This window comes from Callorhinus ursinus, unplaced genomic scaffold (genome assembly GCF_003265705.2).
Source record: "Callorhinus ursinus isolate GAN/ISIS: 27379988/994484 unplaced genomic scaffold, GSC_fseal_2.0 scaffold25, whole genome shotgun sequence".
NCBI classification, from domain to species: domain Eukaryota; kingdom Metazoa; phylum Chordata; class Mammalia; order Carnivora; family Otariidae; genus Callorhinus; species Callorhinus ursinus.
In genome coordinates this window covers 6,794,978-6,816,129 of record NW_027397087.1, presented here as the reverse complement: position 1 = coordinate 6,816,129, position 21,152 = coordinate 6,794,978, and the positions used below count along the sequence as shown (strand labels likewise).

Below are 21,152 nucleotides of genomic sequence, written 5' to 3'. Positions count from 1 at the left end.
GAAGTTAATAACTCTAATAAATATATAAAATGGAAGATTCACTGGGGATTTTAATATTGTTTCAAAACTGAAACCAGAGCATATTTTCCTTCTAATTTTTCTCAACATACATTTCATATTTAAGTGCTAGGTATGAAAATGTCAGATGCTAGGTGCCTCACCTTCATATCAGCTGAAACCCTCGAGTTCATAGCCACACATGCCCTCTCCAGCTACCGCTCCGTTGCTCTCATTTCCTTTCCAGTCAGCTTTCTTAAAATAATCTTCTTGTCATCAGATCTGTCTCCTCCTATTGTCTCTTAAGCCCACTCCAAACAGGACTTAGTCATGGAGCTGCACTGAAACTGCTCTTGTCCTGAGCACCGATGTCTCCCCAGGTCTGAGGCAGCGGTCAGTTCCCGGGCCCCATCTCACTGCTCCCCCGACCCCGACACAGACACAGCCAACGATTCCTCACTGGGCTCCCAGATCACTGCTCCCTCCTGATTTTCTGCCTTCCTCACAGACTGCTCCTCCTCAGTCTCGTCAGCCAATTTTCCCACATTTTCCCAACCTCTCTACCTTGCGGAATGCCCCAAGGCTCAGTCCTTGAATCCATTCTGTCTTCCACTTACTCCAGCTACCTTGCTGATCTCATGCACCTATAGAGTGCTGATTCCCAAATGTATGGCTCTGGCTTGGACCATTCCTCGAACTTGATACTCATATCCCACTTCCTATTTAATATGCCCCCTTAGGGGATGCCAGGGTGGCTCAGTCGGTTAAGCGTCTGATTTCGGCTCAGGTCATGATCCCAGGGTCCTGGGATCGAGCCCCGAGTCGGGCTCCCTGCTCGGCGGGGAATCTGCTCCTCCCTCTCCCTCTCCCTCTGCCTCTGCCCCCCACTAGTGCTCTCTCTCTCAATTAAATAAATAAAATCTTCTTTAAAAATGTCTACTTAGGTATGCAATACACACCCGAAATTTAACATGTCCAAAACCAAATCCCTGATCTTACCCTTAACCCTGCTCCTCCCACAGTCTTCATTTCAGTTAATGGCAACTCCAGCTTTTCAGTCCTTCAGGTGAGAAACCTTGGAGTCATCCCTGGTTCCTTTCTTTCTCTCACACCATAGGTACACTATACCTAGAAATCTTTTTTGTTCTACCTCAAAATATATCCAGAATCGAAATCATCCCCACTTCCTCCATGCGACCATCCTAATCCCTTCTCATTGTTCACCAGCTTGCCGAGTGGCCTCCAAACTGTTCTTTCTGCCTCCCTCTGCCGCCCTACAGAGTTTTCTCAACCCAGGGTGATCTTATTAAAAATAGAAGTTAAATCATTGGCTGCTTTTCTGCTTAGAATCCTCCAGTGGTCCCCAGCTCCTTCGGAGTAGAAGTAGGAGTTTGGTTCCCCTACCACCGTTCGGTCCTTACCGCCTACTTCCCTCGTCATTCACTCCCTCCCACCATGCCCACTGCCTTGCTGTCCCTTGAAGATGATGGGCGGACTCCTGTCTCAGGGCCTTTGCCCCCGCCATCCATCTTCCTGAAACACTCTCACTCAGATGTCTTTATGACTCGTTCCCTCATCTCTTTCAAGTATTGGTTCAAACGTCATCTCACTGAGCCCTTCCCTGACCGCCCTCTGTGAAAGGACAGCAGCGTCCACCTGGACTCGCACTCCAGTGTCCCTTCCCTGCTTTACGTCTCTCTGCCCAGGGACAGCACTTGCCGGCCCCCTTGCACATACTCCATAACTCACTAATTTGTTTGTTGCCTCCCTTCTCCCACTAGCTAGCAAGATCCATGGGGCAGAGGTTTTGACTCATCATTTCACTACTCTATCCTTGGAGTCTAGAAAAGTTCTGTGCTGGGCATGCAGCCTGCTTGAGATTCTCTACTTCCCTCTCCCTCTGCCCCTCCTCCCACCCCCACCCGGCTCTCTCTAAAAAAAATCTTAAAAAAAAAATCTATTTAAAGAACCTTTTGAGAAGGCTCTTTCCCTGTAAATACTTATGAAAAGAAATGGCTTTCTGCATGTTTGTGAAGCTTTCTATGTAAGTGCATGAGTAGATTTCCATAATTAAACCTAACCACAATCAAAGACTGATTATTATTTGTTCTATTTTCATGGCAGACCAAATTAAACCTCTATGTCAGACTTACCGTGAATATCACAGTGATAGGCCCAGAATATAGGCTTTTTATGGCGCTTCAGAATTTTTGTGAATCTGAAGCATTTTTCTTTGGGGTTGGAGGGGGGCAGTCTTTGTTAGCATCATCTTTGCCCACAGGTCTGGGGAGTTGTTGCCTATGGAGGGCGATATGGAGAGTACCAGAAGTATCCCCTCCCTTCAACCAGTTTGTCTGTCTGTCTATCCTTGTTGGGATCTGAAATGTTAGGGAACTCTCAGGAGTTAAAATTTTGTTATCTGGTCTGCCCAAATCATAAGTGAAGGTTTGTCAGTTGATTAAACCGTTACCTTCCAAAGCTGTGTGGGGAGAGCAGGGCCCAGAGGGAACAGAACACATGGGAGAGAAGAGGGCCTGTCCCATATTTTGGGACCACTGGCTAATTAAGCGGACAGAGTAAGGCCACCAAGTTGAGTTTATAGGAGGACGTTGCCCCTGCAGAAGGTGGAGGAGCACCTAAAGAAGGTTTCGTGTAGCCAACAAACCTGTGCCTTGTGTCCATCTTGGGGGGACCTGGTCCCAGCCTGGTTGGGAAAGTTGAGAAACTTTACACCCATCAGGGAAGGCAGACACAGAGGGTGCCGTGCTGATGTAACCTGGCTGTCCAGGTTTGGAGGGGCAGGGGGCAGCTGGGACCCACCGGAAAGGACCTCTTGTTCACACTTCTGCCTCGTGTTTATGAGGTGAAAGTGGTTCTGTTGCACTGCTCTGCTGGATGGCATTTTTGGATGTAAAGTCGGGTGTGAGAGGATGTGTCACAACACCCACAGTACCGTGCTACTCCCGGAGTGCTCCCCCTGGAAGGTGGGACCTCGTCAGCTCGTTTAGGCATCTGTGGGAAGACAGCAGTATGAAAAGCCCTAGCTTTATGTTCTGGTTTCATTTTTTAGTAGTTCTGGGCTTTGGACCAAGATATTTAATTTCTCTGAGCCTTATTTTCTATATCTGTTAAATGTAGAGAATGATTTCCCAGTTCTTCCCATTGGGTAATTGCGAGAATGAAATGGGATAACATATGTCAGCACTCCTGGTATATGGTGGCTAGTCAAGGACTAGAAACCCTGCCCACTCCATGGCACAACCCCAGTGCCGCTGACCAATGACCAGAGGCTGGTCTGGACACCTGCCTAATTGAGGGGCCGATAACCTGTAGAGGAGATGGAAAGCGTTATCCCTCTAGTAGAGGGATATCCCTCTTGCCCTGTGGAAGGCAAAATGAAATGCATCACTGAAGAGAGACTATGCATCCAACGATTTAGATCTTTCTGAGTTTGGATCCAGTTTACTAAATGACTTCTTTGTTGGATTTTTAGAGGATTTAACTCCCACAGTTTGGGTCATAGCAAAACTTGGAAGTTACTGTTCATAGTATCTGATCCTTATTCTCAGTGGTGGCATGACTTCACTTTCAGATCGGCAAATGTAAAAGGACAGTTCACTGAGCAGCAATATTAAGAGAGAGCTTCATGTTTATGTAATAACGTTGGGCTTTGTGTGCTGTAGAGAATGTACAGCGGTAATTAGATGTTTCAGATACATGTCTAGACAGGGTAAAGCTTCAGGAGCCCTTGCTCAACCCTGGGAAAAGCTACAGGTCGCCTGCTTGTGACCAGAAAAAGCTCTCCTTGATTAACAAGTTAAATAATGGAGTTAACTCTCTGGCGCTAGATTTACACCCAAAAGGAAAACGAGATCTGATGAGATTTGACAAGACCAATCATCTGTAGAACTCAACCAGGCCTAACTTTGTGACCTGATGTAAGGGTGCTGAAAATGGTATCTCCCAAATCTCTTTCTACCATCCTGCTATGGGCCCAGATTCCTGTTCTTAGAATCACCCGTTCGATTAAGTCATTCTGATTCGAAGAGTCTCCTGTAAATGCGAGCTTGTCCCTTAGGAGCTTGTAATGGGACAAGCTCCCGTAAATGCGAGCTTGTCCCATTACACAATGGCTGGCATTGCTTAGTCTTGGGGAGAATAATGAGGAAACACATCTTAGGAAAGGTAAGTTTTGATGTGAGGGCAATAGGACATTTGAGAAGGTTTGGAATTGAGGATACTCTTTGAGGAGGGTGTGCTCAGGTGGAGAGGGCAGACGGGGCAGCCTGAGGTCTTAGGGTACCTTCGGGAAGGGAGCAGAAAAAAGAGGGGGTTGGCAAAAGGCAAGTGTCCTGTGCATGCCTGTGTGTGTGTGCGTATGTGTGCGTGCGCGGACGCGCGCATGCACTCACGCAAAGCAAGGGATAGACCCGGTTCACTTACGTCCCTGTGTTTCACGACTCATCTTGAACCCTGACATTATTTTAAGCAAAGATAAAGGTATCTGGAAACCAGCCTCTTTCTGGGTACTTTCTGGTCACTACAGTGCTTTCTGGTACTGAAGACTGAATAGTGTCTGCCCTGAAGTGTCAACCTTCCTGCTTGGGATGCCTGAGATTCACATTCCCTCTTTCTTTCCTGGGAGCTCTCTCCCGACATTGGATGGCCTCTGTAGCCCCCCACTAATCCCCGGAGTACACGTGACAGTTTACCTGTTGCACGTTGTTAGCTCTCTGATCATTTGCAAAGCTCCATTCCCAATATCCCAGAGAGACCCTCAAAGGTAGGGGCCAACTGAACTTGGAATGTGCAGACTTCGGTCTCGAACTTCCGAGAGGCGTCATCTAGGCACTACCGCCATCAGCTTCCCAAATCGAAGCTGAGGGTTACTATTGATGTCCTGGTGTGCAGGGGACTTCTGCTTCCCCTGCATCAGGCGGGGTGCTGGCCGCTTCACCCGTGTTTCTCATGCTCATTGCAGATTGTGAGCTGTTAGTAGTCCTCCCCACTAGTTAGGAGCCAGCTAGTTGTTACAGTGTCTCTTTTACAGTTTGGAAATTTGAGGCTTTGAGAGGCCCACTGATTTGTCCTATACAGAACAGCTGAGGGGGTGAGAGACCTGGGGTCTTAACTTAGAAACGGCAGCCTCCCTCTACTAATCCATGCTGTGGTTAAGGCTATTTCCTCTCCGTCTGGAGGTGTCTTTTTTTTTCAAAAAGATAGCATGCAGCCTAAGGAACACTTAACTTGGGGGAACTTTATTTACTGGAACACAAATGGCTGTGAGAAAGCAACACAGAGAAAGGACGCTGGAGGCACGTCTAAGCTGTGGAGGGCTGTCACCTATTTGTATGCCGGCCTAGCCCTGCATTTGGATCCCTCAGTGGATGCCGACCTGGTGGGGGTTACTCCTGCCTAATGCCCTTAGACCCCAGGCCCGGTCTGGTACTCTGCCCACCCGGAGAGAAGGCAGGCCTCCCTGGTTTTGTAATAAATGTGCCTCAGTACTGACCCCCATACCATCACGTCTTTTATACCCAGTGTTTGTCACTTTTTTCCTGTTTGTCTTGACACTCGAACCGAAGCTGTGAGCTCGGCTTTCTCTCCAGTTCCTGTTCTCCCTCCAGCTGGGCCGCCTCTGGCTGCCCTGGGCAGATGTCCTCCCAGGACTCCAAGGGATTTTCTCCGTTGCCCCTGCCCCTTGGGTGGTGCTCTGCTGCTCGCGTCCCTCAGCGCCAGGATGAACCGGCCGTGAAGCCGTGAGCCCCAGGGCTCCTGTGGCGGCAGTCCGCCTCCTGTGGCCTTGACAGTGCTGGCCCTAGCCCTGCCGTCCCTGTCCCCGGCTCGCGCTGCCCTCTGAGCCTCTGACCAGTTCGCAGAGGCTGGGGTGGAGCTCTTGGCCCTGGGCTCCCCGGCCCACGCCGGACGGCTCAAGCTGCCGTGTCCAGAGCCCTGCCGGGACTCGGGAGCTGTTGCTTATGGTGGCTGTCTCCGGAGGCAAAAGCTTATATGCTGTCACTTAGCTCATGAAAGCAACACCAGAGAAGAAGTGGGGAAAAGGAGTGAGACAGAGAAGGAGGGAGCATAATTATGAAGGATGTATTATGGGTCTGGCTACTGTTTGCTAGCAAGTATAGTTGCTTGTCTGATCTTATGGGACATCAGGGCAAATCCATGATGGTGACTACATTTTATAGCCATTTTCCACGGGGAGGAGGCGGCAGGGTTTTATTCACTAGCTCCTCTCCCCTCTTGGTCAAAGCCTGCTCCAAGGGCAGGCTTGTACATGTAGTTTGCTTAAGCCTAGGAGTAGCCAGCTGACCATATCACACCTTGTTAGCAGGTCACACCTCAGCAGCAATAAAGTCGCGGATGGCAGGGCGGAGGGGCATGATATGCTCATCGGTGACACGAGGGGCCAGACACTGACGTCAGTAGTGATAATCTGGATCCACAGCTGTGGGAGCAGCACAGACTTTGTGAGGTCCGTTCAGCCCAGCATCAGGCAGGTGCACAGATCTGGGGGATGGTGAAACTGAATCCGGTCACATTGGAGCATTTTAATGTCAGTGCAGCTTGGTTCCTGGGCTTGTCTGTGCTGCTAGGAAACTTCTTGTCTATGCAAGGAAGTATTCAGTTTCCCTTTCCAGTTCCTAGGGTTGAGCATGTCTCAGAGGGGATGGTATCTCTTATGTGGGTGGGGTCCAGCTGAGTGTTCTCTCTGATTGGGCGGGGTGGGGGGCAGGAGTTGGATGATGCTACAGTAGAGGTACTTCTCACAGCAAGAGGAAGAAGAGCTGTCCTCAGAGCAGCTGATGAATGTGGCATTGATGATGTACTGAGGGCCGGTGTCTCTGGAAAGAAATACTCACGGTCAGAGTCTGGAGATCTTATCTAATCCATCGGTAGGCATTGTGAGGCCAGTTACTACCTTCTAGGGAGGCCAGTTACTACCCTCTAGGCCATGCCAGATCTCCACCTTGCTTCAGCTGCAGGAGATGGCTTCCTCCATGCCCTTCTGCATTGGGTGATCATTAATTTTCCTTAACGCCTGTTGGATATGCTCCTCTGACCTGGCCTTCGTGAGCCCCTGTTGGGGGTGTTCCCATAGTGACCGTAGTTAGCCCAGAAATGCCTGTTGAAGATAAGCAGAGACAGTTCTAGGGTCATCTTCTCTTCAGTTGAGAAGCTAAGATGATGTCAAGGGAAGTACTTAAATTTCTAGAGAGGCAGCCCTGTGGCCATACAGAGGTTCTTTAGGTGTTGATTATACTGAATTTCTCTAACTTGACTCATCTTTCAGGTGACCTCCTACAAAATCAAGGTGAGGCTTGATCTGGACTCTGGCCCAGGTTAAAGCATTTAAATAGCTAATGGCCTTCTTGACTTCTGATTCCATCATGGCTTCCCTTGGCCCAGGTTATTTCTACATAATAAAAATAGACTTTCAAACAGAGTAGGGAAGGCCATGCAAATGATTTTCATAATTGTTACTATCCGATAAATGAGCAATCTTGCATAGGAGGGGGAGTTGGTTGCTCTGCAAGGGACATACTGGATATACTTCCCTGGAGAGTGGGGGGTGGATAGGTGGTTTTATTCACTAGCTCCTCTCCCCTCTTGGTCAAAAAAGTGATCAGAAAAAGTGCTCTGTATACAAACTTGCTGTCTTCATTTTCAGCAGCCTCCTGGCCAAGCTTAGTTTTGCTGGGAGTGTGTGGGGCAGGGGTACCCAGCTCCTTCCATCCAGCTACAGAGCTGGGCCCTGAGTCTTGTTTCTGAAAAGGATGTGGTAGATATGTGACCAAAGGGCCAGTCCAGCAACTTGCTCAGAATAAGAGGAAGCTGATCCAAGCGGACTTACTGTCCCTACTGCTGGAAAATAGCAACTATTGGCAACGCTCAGATGAAAATTCCCACAAAATAGAAAAATTAGAGCCCCTTTTCAAGTCATCCTGTTAGAAATCAGAGGAATGAAATTGGTCTGGCTTTCCTTTGAGCACATCTCTACCCTTCTGACTAGGTCACCAACTAAAGCTGAGCTCCTGGCCCCTTTTCAAATGCAGGAATTGAGAATCCCATTTCCTGCTTCTAGCTCTTCCAATCCATGCTCACCCTTCCCTTCTGCACTGGGATGGAGCTGGCAACCCACCCGTCTCATCCTCATAGAGAGAAGCCAGTAGTCTGGATTTCTGATACCAGGGAGACCTGCTCTGGCACCTGGGCTAAGAAGAACCATTACAGAATATTCCGGGGCATGACAGCCTTTCACCAGGCAGACCCATCGGGCAAAACTTCCAGGCCCTGCCTTGCCCAGCTGTTTGGGGAAGATCAGTGGCTTGAGCAAGGGCAATGTCCTGTTCTGCACCGCCACTTTGATATGCCAGGCCCCACATAAAAGCAGCCTTCCAACACCACCACATCATTCACAAACTCATCTCAGAGCCACTTGCCTTGACCTATTTCATACTCTGTAGTATTCTGTCCACAGAGCCTCCCAGCTTCTGACCTGGGGGCTGACTCACTTTCCTGTTTACAGCCTGGCCTCAACCCTCATTCCTAATGTTTTACATAGTTTTTCTGGCAGGGACCTTTGCTTCCCTTTAGACTAGAATTCAGATTCTCCTCTGGCCAGACAACCTCTGACTATTCCGGGTAACGGTATGCCAGATCTCACCTGGGCTCCAGCATCCTTGGTCCCTGCTGTGGCCTCCTCAGAGCATTGTACCTGCCAGGCTGGCCTTTATACGATTGGGGTAGCCTCCGTGTGAGAGAGGGTGGGAGAAGAATAGAATAGGGAGAGAAGGAGCGAGGGAGGGAAGGACGAATAAGCTCCTTCTTTCTGTGAAAATTTAGCACTATAGATGTAGACATTACAAGGAAAGCCCCAATCATTTTACCCCCATGATTCTTTTTTTTTTAAAGATTTATTTATTTATTTTTTATTCATTTGACAGAGAGAGACACAGCGAGAGCGGGAACACAAGCAGGGGGAGTGGGAGAGGGAGAAGCAGGCTCCCCCCTGAGCAGGGAGCCCGATGTGGGGCTCGATCCCAGGACCCTGGGATCATGTCCCTGAGCCGAAGGCAGATGCCCAATGACTGAGCCACCCAGGCGCCCCTACCCCCATGATTCTTGATTTGCTCAATCTCAAAGAGCCACAGCAAGTGATATGAACCTTTTGAGCCTATATGAGCCTGTTGGGAGCATATAGATAATGCTTGGTATTGCTGCTCTCTATTCCAACTGGAAGTCCAACTTACCATTCTATCCACCACTGAATATTTTCCAACAAGTAACTCTACTTTTATTTCTCAATGAAATATTCAGTGAGTACTCAGACTGAGATCAGTGAAGTATGGAAACACCGTGACGGCTAATCAATGAAGTTGGCTATATACAACATCATTGTCAGGTCCCTTTCTGATGTTATAGATATGGTAGATTTTTTTTGAGATTTCTGCTCTGCTCCTGCCTTCTTCTTTGAGAAATCCCCCTTACCCGCAGCCCTGCCAAAAATATCCCTTCAGCCACGTTCCTGCCATGTGACCCTCACCACAGGTGATCGGACTAGTGATGAACACTCAAAACTGATATTGTCAGTCCTTCCTTGAGTCAGTGACCAACCAGGTCATCTTGCTCGAAAATGTGAGCTAATGGACATGGATGTTACTGCCAGTCATTGGTGGGTGTTCATGCTCCATAGGCAGTCTGGGGTTGCGAGAGAGCAGAAAGCATTAGTAAGCAGAGACAGCTTGTTTGCAGAGGGGAGGATGCATCAGACAAGCAGGGAGTCAAGACACCAGAAGAACTCAGGAAGAGAAAGGAGAAGCACGTAACCTACGTGCCTATGGCAGCTCCAGACCCCAAAAGCTCTGTCCTTCATTTCTTGCTTGTTGGTATCCATGAGATGAATTCTTAGATCCAGGACCAAATTGTCTCTACCACCTGAGAGAGTTTTCTAGACAAGAGAAAGCTAAAGGATTAGGTCATCGCCTTTTTTTTTTTTTTTTTAAGATAAGGATTTTTCTTCCTTGTGGCTAAAAAACCTTGACTAAAATAAACTACCAGTTAGGTGCTGGCAGCAGTGGCTGCAACGGAGAGTTGTAAACTTTTATCTTGGCAGTTGAGGAAAGGGCAGAATGTTTTCTACTTGCTTATTTTGAATTGGAACTTGATGTCATTGAAAGCTATTTACATCCATATTCTTGTTAATCCTTTAGGACATTCTGGCTTTTCACTCTGTTCTCACTTGTGATAATCATATTGGCTTTATAGGGTGTGTCCTTAGGGACTCCGCATTTGTGGGAAAAAAAACCCTACAAAAAAGCCCAACATCAGACATAAGCTTATATCAAAGAGCAAGATTGCCTCTGCTTGCTTATAATAGTGGACTTTTGGAAGATCTGTACCAGAGACATAATCTTGATTGCCTTGTCAACAAATTCAGTGCCCAAATAACTGGAGATTTTTATGGCTGGGGAAACTCCAGATATATAGCATCATAGGAGAGGCAGGGATGAAGGAGAGGTAATTCAGTCTGTGATCCATCTCCAGCAATTACAAGCTGCGCTCCTCATCAGTTTTAGCTCCTACACCAAATTGGTATTTACCTGGGTGGAGAAGTGTAAATAGTGGGCACCCTGGGAATGGAGTTGGGTTGTCCTTTTTTTTTTTCCCCCTGAAATGAGCTGAAAGAGAGGGCACTGTGTAAGTTTGCATAAGATACTAAGCTATTGTGGATAATAAAATTCGAAGTTAGGTAAAATACTCTATGGGAAGAAGTTTCATACATGAGGGAAAGGACAGAAAAATGAATGTCAGTCGGGAAAAGGATACTTGGAGAGTGGTAGAGGGAGAACTCCTTTACAGTGAGAGGCTCTGTAGTCTAGCAGGTAGGCACACGGGCTCTGGACCTGGACTACGTGTGTTTAAATCCCAGGTTTGCCATTTAGGGCTGTGTGACCATGGAAAGGTTACTTAATTTCTTGGTGCTTCACTTTCTTCATCTATAAAACAGGAATAACAAGAGTACCTACCTCATTGGTTTGTTGTGAAGATGAAAGGAATTGATACGTGTCGTATGCATAGAGCAGTGTCTGGCCAGGAGCAGGCGCCTAATTAAGGCTAGCTGTTACTGTTCTGTAAGACTTCATCGCGTGTGTCAACAAGACCAGCAAGATGCATGAAAACTAGCACCACAAGTATTCTATCTTCTGGTTCTGTCGAGAAAAATCCAATCTCTTTACTCTTTTGACTATGGAATGTGTGTGCTTTGGCTAAAGCAAGAAAGAAGGTGCATAAAAGGGTTATTAAAATGAGGATGGGAAGAGAGGGGCTTTCACAGAAGGAGAGTAAATAGACTGGGTTCTGGCGTGGAAAAATGAAGACTGAGATGCACTATGATGAATTTTGTGAAAGACGGGAATAGAATGAATAGTAACTTGTTTATGAAATACTGGAAAATTAGAACTGGCCTGAGAGATGAATACTTTGAGGTGAATACTTGAACAGATGGTAACTTGACTGTGCTTGTTGTGAGTCGTTCAGTTATGGAGCTCATTAGCTCAGGAGTTTCAGAGCAATCTGGTTGAAGGGTATGGGTTACCGTCCTTTAACTATCAAGGGTCATTAGGGACGTTTGGGATAGAACCCTAGTTTAGTCCAGTGCAGCATGTGTAAATAACTTCTACTAATGGAGTATGTAGCTGTTGCAAACCACTCAGCAACCTTAATTCACTTGATTCCCACAACAGCGAGTTCTTGAGTTTATACTGTGGGCAAGTCTCTGCAGAGAATCCAAAGATGAGAAAGACCACTCATGTGGAAAGTTCTGATCTGCGTTGCCACCCAGAAAACACTGTGATCAAATTAACTTAATTTGAAGGTTTAGTATAGTTGGTTCACTTTTATTGAGACCAGGGAATGTTTGGTTATTTTTTGAGTTTAGGATTGGTATCGTGAAGAAGTTAAGGAAATACAAGTTCTCTTTTTGTTATTGTTTTGCTTTCATAAATTCTATCAAGGTGATAGAAAGTTTATTCTTGTATTTTTATTGTTAGAGTGGTTATTCACAAAAATCTATTTTAGGACTAGAGGTTAATTTGGAGACCATCTTCTTCAATCCCTCCTTTCACCGCTGAAGGAGATGGGTCCCTTGGGTGACATACATGAGGTGGCCACACTTGGACCAAAGCCCAAGTTCTAGTCTTCTTTGTTTTATTTCCCATCAGGCTGCTTCCCCCAGAGGATCAGGGTGATTGTAGTTGAGCTTATTTTTGGGTACACACAGACTCAAATGTATTATGTTTTATCTTGCAACACCCCGAAGCAGATTTCCTATGGAACCAGTGAAGCTTAAGCTTCAGGGCCCCTCACTTGTACAAGCCTTGAGTGGGGAGAGGAAGCTAGGTTGTAATCAGGAAACATTTTTTATATAAACATTTCTGGTAAATGACCTAAAGAGTTAAGGTAAGGGATGGACTTGACTTTACAAGGCTCCAGTAATTTCTTGTGATCTTTCTCACATTCTAAGAAAAAGAAACTTACTTTTGTACCTATTTCCTACTTGCAATTTTGTATTCTTTTTCTTAAAGAGGTAAGAAAGTTCCTCTTCCTGCGGCAAGATTATAAATTTCAGGTTCCATGAAACCTCAGTTTGCTTCTGATGCCCAAAATATAATTGGTTAGAAATTTCATTTTAATATTTCAGATTTTGATTTTTGAATTAATTTTTATTTAAAAACTTTTTCTTTATTACTACAACAAAAGTTAAAATTAACTTAAAATATAAAAAATGACAAGTATATTAAAGTTGTGTTAAAAGGTTTTAAACAAAAATGGTATCTCCTTGTCCCATCCTTCCCCCCCCTTAGTTTTACTCTCCAGAGTCAAGCATTTTTAATTCCTTTATATATTTCCTCAACTCCTTACCTCTATGTTGTTTAATAATTTGCTATCTTAATTGATCAGTTTTATGTCAGTTTACAATAATATAAAATTTTGTATCAATAATACAATAGCATTGTATTATTATTCATTTGTATGTTGGCTTCCTATAATGGATTTAATTTTAACTTTAATTCTAAACATCCCTTCTCTCTCCTCTTATTTCTCCGAAATAGTCAAATCATAATTTTTGGTTACCTCCATCATCGCTATATATATTATGATGACCATGTAAACATTATTTACAGCAAAAGCAAGTAGAATTCTATGGTATCATTTTTTTAATTTCTTAGAGAGGGGTGGGGGGTGGGGCACAGGGAGAGGGAGAGAGAGAGAGAGAGAGAGAGAGAGAGAGAGAGAGAATTTCAAGCAAGCTCCATACCCAGTGCTTGAGCCCAACACAGGACTTGATCCTACAACCCTGAGATCATGAACTGATACTGAGCCAAAAGCAAGAGTTGGATGCTCAACTGACTGACCCACCCAGGCACCCCCTATGGTATCCTTTCTTGTACAACTTTTTATTATGTCCTAAAGTTAATAATTATCCTTTCTTGTACAACTTTTTACTATGTCCTAAAGGTAATAATTATCTTATTTTCTTTTGCTTATTTTTCTGTTACCTATCTGAAACACTACTCTCCTTTCTTTTCATATAGTTTTTTGTTTTCCCCAGAGTCCATAATTGCTGTTTTTCCTTTTACTTAATTTTCTGTGCATCTAGCCAAATAGATTATTAGAACTACCAAGCATCTATTTTATTAATATTATTTGTGGAAGTGGTCAAATGTACCAGATAATCTACCAATTTTCCACCTCTTCCTCTCTGCCCCCTCCCCCAGATCTCTTTGCATAATCCTTCATCCTCCTTCTCCAGTATGAAGTGATTTTTTTTTCTAGTGTCTGGAAATTTCATATGATAAGCCTTTGGTGAGCATGTTTTATGAAGATGACACTCAATGGGCCCTTTCTAGATCTCAGGGAATTGTCTACTCATTATAAGCAATTTTATATAACAGTTTAATATAAGCAAATTTTGAAAGTATCTACTATTTGAAAATATCTACTACCATACGAGGACTGCCTTCATTTTCTAGTGGATTAGGTTTTTGAAGGGAATTCTCCTAATAATGGATAAAGTACCACATCTGGATGCCTGAAATGTCTGGTGATTGAAAGTAGGATTTGCTAATATGTAATTCAACTCCTATTTTTTGATATGTATATTAACCTTAGGGTGAATTACCTAAATTTTGAATCCTAGATAATTATTATTTTTTTAAAAGATTTTATTTATTTATTTGACAGAGAGAGACATAGCGAGAGCAGGAACACAAGCAGGGGGGAGTGGGAGCGGGAGAAGCAGGCTTCCCGCAGAGCAGGGAGCCCGATGTGGGACTCGATCCCAGGACCCTGGGATCATGACCCGAGCCGAAGGCAGACGCTTAACGACTGAGCCACCCAGGCACCCTGAATCCTAGATAATTATCCTAATTTCTTGTTACTCTCAAACTCATAATGGTGCTTGCCACTGTGAAAACTAGCTTTTAATATATGGAAGTTAAATATAATTTTAAAACAAAATATATTTTAAAAATTTCTTTTACATACTATTTTTTGTTAGCTTCATTCGAAGCATTACACAATAATAGAGAATTAACTATACTGGTTCCAATAACACCTTCCCTCCCTGATACTTTATACATGTAGAATAGTTGGTGAATTCTAACTGGGTCCTACTAAGTAGGGCAACAGCATTGTTTCACTTTACTGAAGTAGAAATTAAGGCCATTGCAATTCATGATTAGGTTTTCTTATGGGGATTTTTTGTCTTAGATAATGCATGCCCCTATAAAGAGGATTAGTGTTTTCCTAAATAATCCACTATATAAATCAAGAATGGTGCTGATTCTTTAGAGAAAGAGAAATTATTTTGTGTTTTTCAATATATTTTAATTTGGTTCCTTTTGAGATTGATGCAATTCAAGAGGCATGCTATTCAGTTGAATTCTTGTGGAACATAGCTCTATACTTTCATTTGATTTATTTTATTTCCTGAGAACATCACGGGAAGAAAACAATGCTTCTGAATTCTTAAGATCTTGGTTGAAATGCTCAGCCCTGATAGCCTTTACAAGCAGAGATTAAACGTCTGTGATCAAATCCTCCTCCCAGAATGCACTGTTATTGGAATGCTCCTGGCCTCTGTCTAGACCTGTAGTTTTGAAGCAACTACACATCTCAGGATGTGCCACCTCTTTGCCCTTCCTTTTCTGTCTTTAGTCATATTGTCCGCTGAAAGTTGTAGACAGACATAGGCGTGGTAAATCCCCAGGCCCGGGTATGGGCTGACTTGCTTGCCTGAGGTGTTTTGTTTTTTTTTCCCCCAGATTTTTAAGAAATTGGTGGTGATGGGGGTTCACACTGAGTAGTGGTGGAAAACAGAGAAACACCTACTGGAGATTATGGCAGGATTTCTAGCTGTTTATCAATGGGCTGTTTGCCTACTTCCCTGCTTGATGTCCCCAAACTTATAAAATTGAAGGTGCTGTTCTGATATCTCCATTTCAAGTGACTTCCACGTGTAGAGAGAGAATTAGTGGTTAATTTGATGCAGTAATTTATTTCCATCAGTATTGAAGGAATTTCCCCTGGACTTTAGTAGGGATGATAGATTCTAAAGCTATTCTCTAGGGATGCTGTGCATTTCTCCTGAAATTCTGGATCCTTTAAAATGAATGATTTTGCTATTTGGGTGTCTTGTGTAAGGGATTTCCTGGCACTTGCATTCATATTGCATTACTGGAAGCGTATCAAAAATAAATGTGTGTACTCAGTCAATTGACTAAAACATTTGGTTTGTTTCATCAGTTAGATTCAACATCACTTCTCTCTGAGGAACAGTTAAGGTGTCTTCTGGATGAATGCACACTCAAACAAAAGTCTATGATTGGACTTCCTTCAGAAAGAGAAAAGGAAGACATTGAGGGTATAACACCTGAGGTCCCTCATCTTTCCAGATCTATCCTCTCTGGGCTCCTAAATGGATTAGAAACAAAGGTCGAAAGCACAGAGGTTAAAGACGCAGATATGCCCGAGAATGCGGAATGTGAAACACGTACAGGCTACTATCTCACCAAAGCCTTGACTGGGCATTACATGTCCCAGGCTCTTGTCATCGAAGCAGAGAATTTGAAATGCCTCCAATTTTCCAAGGGCGAGGTTATTACTGACACAAAAGACTACTTTATGTCAAAGACTCTTGGCATTGGAAGACTGAAAAGGCCCTCTTTCTTGGATGACCCACTGTATGGCATCAATGTGAGCCTTTCATCTGAAGACCAACATCTGAAAGACAGCCCTCCAGAGAAACCAGAAACGGGTAAGGCTTGGAGAATGTGTATATTGGTGAATAATTATTACTCCGCATCTCAGTATAAAGATGTTATAGTTTCAGGTAGAGCAGGATGGGAGTTATGTTTGTAAATCACAGATGGTGTCAATAGCTTGCAACATAACATTTATCAGCATTTGTGTGAGACCAAGGTTGAGATTTGTACTCTTATGAGATACATTATTTGTAATGGTAATGAATACATATTTTTGGTGGTTATACGGAAAACAGTGATGATTTCAGAATAAAAGACAAATTGGTTTGAACAGTTGCAAATAATTTAAATAGATTTTCTTAGTCTTTTAACTTCTGAATTTCAGTGATGGCAATTTATTCCAGGGAATGAATTTGTAAAATGTGAAATACATTTTATTAGTGGTTTTATTCACTTCTATACAAACTTCCTGTCCCAGCTACTTGTATATACCAGGTATTTTGGCTTGATCCAGTGTTGCACCTTACAGTGGTACAATGATACAGGTTATAAATATTATCGACAGTTTTTGACATAAACAAATATTCAATTATTTATCTATGTTAGAAGTCTATTTAAATAGACTCAACTTTTCCTCTAATGTAGATGTCTCTGTTGATTAATCTGTTGATTACTTTATATATTGTCTATTAAATCTATATCAATCTATTATTATAATCTCCAGTCTACCTATTAAATCTAGACTCTACTAATACCAAACTAACTCCTCAGTTTCATATTTCTCACTCCTGCCAGACAACTCCATGTGGTTATGGCCTTAAAGTGATTTCCTCATCTTTCCTTTTAACTCAGATTTTCCTCTTTCCTTTCTGTTTCCCCCATCACCCGGGCTCAAAATTTGAGTCATCATTGAATCTCCTCTCTCTTTTGCTCCCCACCTTGAGCTTCAGTATTGTTTGTTCTGTTCCCGCAGTGTCTCCCGTGCCCATCCCTTCCTTGCTCTTCCTGCTGCCTCAGCTGGACACTGTGATGACCCTCGGACCGGTACTCTCCACCTCTGGTTTCCCCCTCCTCAAGCCATTGTTGACCACCACCAAACGAATCCCTCCAACGTCCAGCTTTGATAACCACATTTCGCAGCCCAGAAAACTTCTGTAGCTCTCCACTGCCTACGGAATATAATCCTAATTCTTTCCCTTGCTGGTCAAGGCCTCCACTGACTTCCATCTCTTCCTATCAGTCTCTAACTAATCCTCTACATGTTATTCAGATTATGGCTAATCTGGTCTCGGGATTTCCAGGGCTTTTCTCTGCCCCTGGATAGCCCCTACTCTTTTCTTCTGAAGAATGTTCAGGTACCCCTTCAATGGCAGTTAGATCCCAACCCCATCCTCTCTGAATGTAACCTTCCCTTCTTCCCTTTTTTAAAAAGTTTGATTTCTCCTCCAAATGTCCAAGAACCTTGGTCCGCTATCAGGTCATTTCACACACACTGTCTTGAAGTTGTTAGGCACACACACACACCTTCTCTTCCTTAAAATTGTGTAATTTTTTTGAGGACAAAGATCCTATCTTTTGACTTATTGTTACATCTCCTTTGATGTCCAAAGTGCAGCCTTAAACCAAGTGCCTGTTTAAGAAATGAAAATTTTAAATTGCCCAGTTTTAGAATATGTTGAAAATGTGGTTCACATTTATTCTTCACATTATGAATGAAAGCAGGTGGTATTGCTTAAGAATTATGCAAGCCTCACATGCTATATAAAGATTTGGAACTTTTCTCTTTTTTTATGAAATTTTATAAGCTATGACCTTTGTATCCAGCAGAGAGTTCATTTTTACAACATGCAATTCAATTAAGTGGGTGCGTTCCGCCTTCCCCCACTAAGGATCTTCATTTAATAAATAAACTATGAAAACTTTGTTCTGTTCTAAGATCATGGTGTATTTTCTTTCTATTTGGATAGGGGTTTTTTATTAGAGAAAATATCTGCATCTCCTCTTTGTCTACTGTGAGCAAACTTACTAAATTGGATGGGATGATTGTTGCATATGCGATCTCATTCCCATGGAGTCTGTGTGGAAGGGGGTTTAGAATAGTACTTTGCTGAAATATGACTTTACTTCTGTGTGAACCTGAGTCACACTGATGTATATCTGTCTCTGAGTAGAACATGACAAGATGGAATGAACTAGAACTTAATGTGACTTGATGGAAAGAAGCTGTGGTGGCTTACCTATAACTTCATAGAACGTGCCTCTAAAGGCACCAGATAATCCTAATGTATGATTATAACAACCCCTGTGAGTATGGAGGATTAAGATGGCATAGGGGTGAATATGTGAACCATATTTTATTTTCTGTTTATTGTATAACAAACTTTAAGGAATAGGTTCTACATTATCATTTTGAGTGCATGTTAGCATATCGGAGGTTGGAGTTTTTAATTTTACTAACCTCAGTGTTTACGAGTAAAATACTTTGCTAATTAATTTTATTCTAAATACTAAATTGTGGGGCGCCTGGGTGGCTCAGTTGTTAAGTGTCTGCCTTCGGCTCAGGTCATGATCTCAGGGTCCTGGGATCGAGCCCCGCATTGGGCTCCCTGCTCAGTGGGAAGCCTGCTTCTCCCTCCCCCACTCCCCCTGCTTGTGTTTCCTCTCTCTCTCTGTCAAATAAATAAAAAAATAAAAAAAATACTAAATTGTAATTATGTGCTCTCTACGAAAGCGAACACCAAAACTGAATGCCAAACCAGCTTTCTTGGCACAAAGCTCTTTACGGATGTGACTTGAATGAGGAGTTGCCGTATGGTCAGCTGATACGTTATATTCAGGTCTTTCTTAGGAAACAGTTACATGTGAAAGTGATTCAGAGTAGGTTTCTATAGATAGGAACGAATTAAGAAAAACCAGTTATTTTCTCTTTCAATAGCAAATATTATTGATATATTCTTTTCTTTTTCTTGAGGAACTGAGGTCTGTTACAAGTATTAAAATTCTTCTAAAAGGGGGCGCCTGGGTGGCTCAGATGGTTGAGCGTCTGCCTTCGGCTCAGGTCATGATTCCAGGGTCCTGGGATCGAGTCCCGCGTCGGGCTCCCTGCTCCCTGGGAGCCTGCTTCTCCCTCTGCCTCTCTCTCTCTCTCTCTCTCTTTCATGAATAAATAAAATCTTTAAAAAAAATTCTTCTAAAAGGCAGACTCAGATAAAACTTCAAAAACAGAACCCAGCTGAATGACATTGAGGGCCAGTTTAAATTGTGGTATTGAAAGATAAGGATCTGTCTCACAACTGTATTAAAAGTTCCATTTTTCTTGTTTGTGCTTTAGGCTTAGCGGTAACTACTGATACTTAACTTTCTGCATAAAAGGTCCAGTAAATTCAGGGATGCTTGAGTGATTAGTTGGTGAAGCATCTGCCTTCGGGATCGAGGGGGTCCTGGGATCGAGCCCTGAGTTGGGCTCCCTACTCAGTGGAGAGTCTGCTTCTCCTTCTACGTCCCCCCCACCCCCCGCTTGTGCTCTCTCTCTCAAATAAATAAATAAATAAATAAAATAAAAAGGTCCAATAAATTCAGTGCTGTACTTACTCACTGTTGGGGCTTTAGGGGATTGGTAAATAGTGTCTTCTCTTCCCTACCCAGATCGGAACCCATTTAAAGACAGGGGGATTTTGAGGAATGCAGAGCAAGGAGGTTGGCTTCATTGCTGATGAAATGTAGGGGGTTGTTGTGACCTGGGTAGGCAGCTGAATGGTCTTCCGAATGTTGTGTCCTTCGAGTGAACTGACACACGCAGTCACTGGCGGAGGTGAAAAGCCTCAAGCCTCACCTGTGGAGACCTGTCCACGTGGGGCCACTAGCATCAGGAGCCATGGAGCACCTGTGGCCGGGCGGGGGTGAGGGCGCGTACTGACGGCTGTGGAGGAAGGGGCTGAGCCGAGCATGCCATTTCTTCCCCCAAACTCACTGATCAGGGCATTGGCTCTTCTCCCTGGCAGACCGTGGAGCAGGATGGAGCGAGGCGGGATGCTTCCCCACTGTAAGTTTCTCCACGTTCAGGTGCGAGGAGAGCGGGGAGTAAGCATTCTTTGCCACCACGTCACCTCCGAGACACGCCTGAGTACGCTGGTACTTCAGAGAGAAAGCCCTTCAGGTCTGTGCTTAGTCTAGTATTTAATCAAGTTATCTTATGTCGAATTGCTTTCTAGAGAATCCCAACAAAAAGGCATCTCTGCATGTACGGTATTCTCTTTTCCCCACTAAGCATTTGAGCTACTTATTAACAGAAGTTCATATAGTAAAGAGGAAAATACGAATAACAAAAGCAGCAGTAGTAGAATAGGGTAAAAAGGGACACCAAGGCAGTAGTAAAGGAAGGGGTCAGAACTATGCTAAACCCTTCAAGGGAAACAAAGTGGAGTTTCCCATAGGACCCATATAATGAATGGTGCTTTTAAAAAATTTCTATAACGAATGAGTCAGATACTTTCGTTTTAAAAATAACAACCTTAAATGAAAACTAGGTCTACTAACTGTCGTGGTTGTCTCAGATTTCCCATAAAAGCCTGGACTTCTAACTTTTGTGACAAATCAGCAGGTCCTTCCACCAGTGAGGAGATCTGAGTAGCAGACATTCCCTTTGGAAGGGGCATGTACCTCCAGGGGCATAGGACCCCCATCTGCCCCTCTCTACGTCATGTGCCTGGCCCTTTGGAGCCATATGATTTCCATCCCATGTTATAAGCCTTTGCTGCTTCGAGTGTGGCCCAGTTACTGGGGGCTTATTAGAAAACCTACTGACTCATAATCTGCACTTTAATAAGATTCCCCAGTGACACTTCCTGTGAGGTTCGAGAAGCACTCTTACAGAGCACA

The 21,152-nt window shown here is 43.9% G+C and overlaps 1 protein-coding gene and 1 long non-coding RNA gene across 8 annotated transcripts in view; one reads left to right on the top strand and one right to left on the bottom strand.

Moving 5' to 3' along the window:
- Window positions 1-21,152, top strand: part of FSIP1 (fibrous sheath interacting protein 1) — a 206,058-nt gene that overhangs the window by 171,903 nt on the left and 13,003 nt on the right. For all 6 annotated transcript variants that reach the window (XM_073876777.1, XM_025883541.2, XM_073876779.1 and 3 more), the window contains one exon: window positions 15,817-16,327. In XM_073876777.1, coding sequence (XP_073732878.1) covers window positions 15,817-16,327 — 511 coding nt within the window. The remainder of the gene's footprint in view (window positions 1-15,816; window positions 16,328-21,152) is intronic.
- Window positions 5,254-11,213, bottom strand: LOC141370045 (uncharacterized). Of its 2 annotated transcripts, none has more exons than XR_012373738.1 (4): window positions 11,037-11,213; window positions 9,838-9,958; window positions 6,952-7,132; window positions 5,254-6,851 (listed from the first exon to the last, which is right to left on the bottom strand). It is a non-coding gene; the product is annotated as an uncharacterized lncRNA (long non-coding RNA). The 2 variants fall into 2 exon arrangements; XR_012373737.1 differs by having other exon boundaries at window positions 6,977-7,132.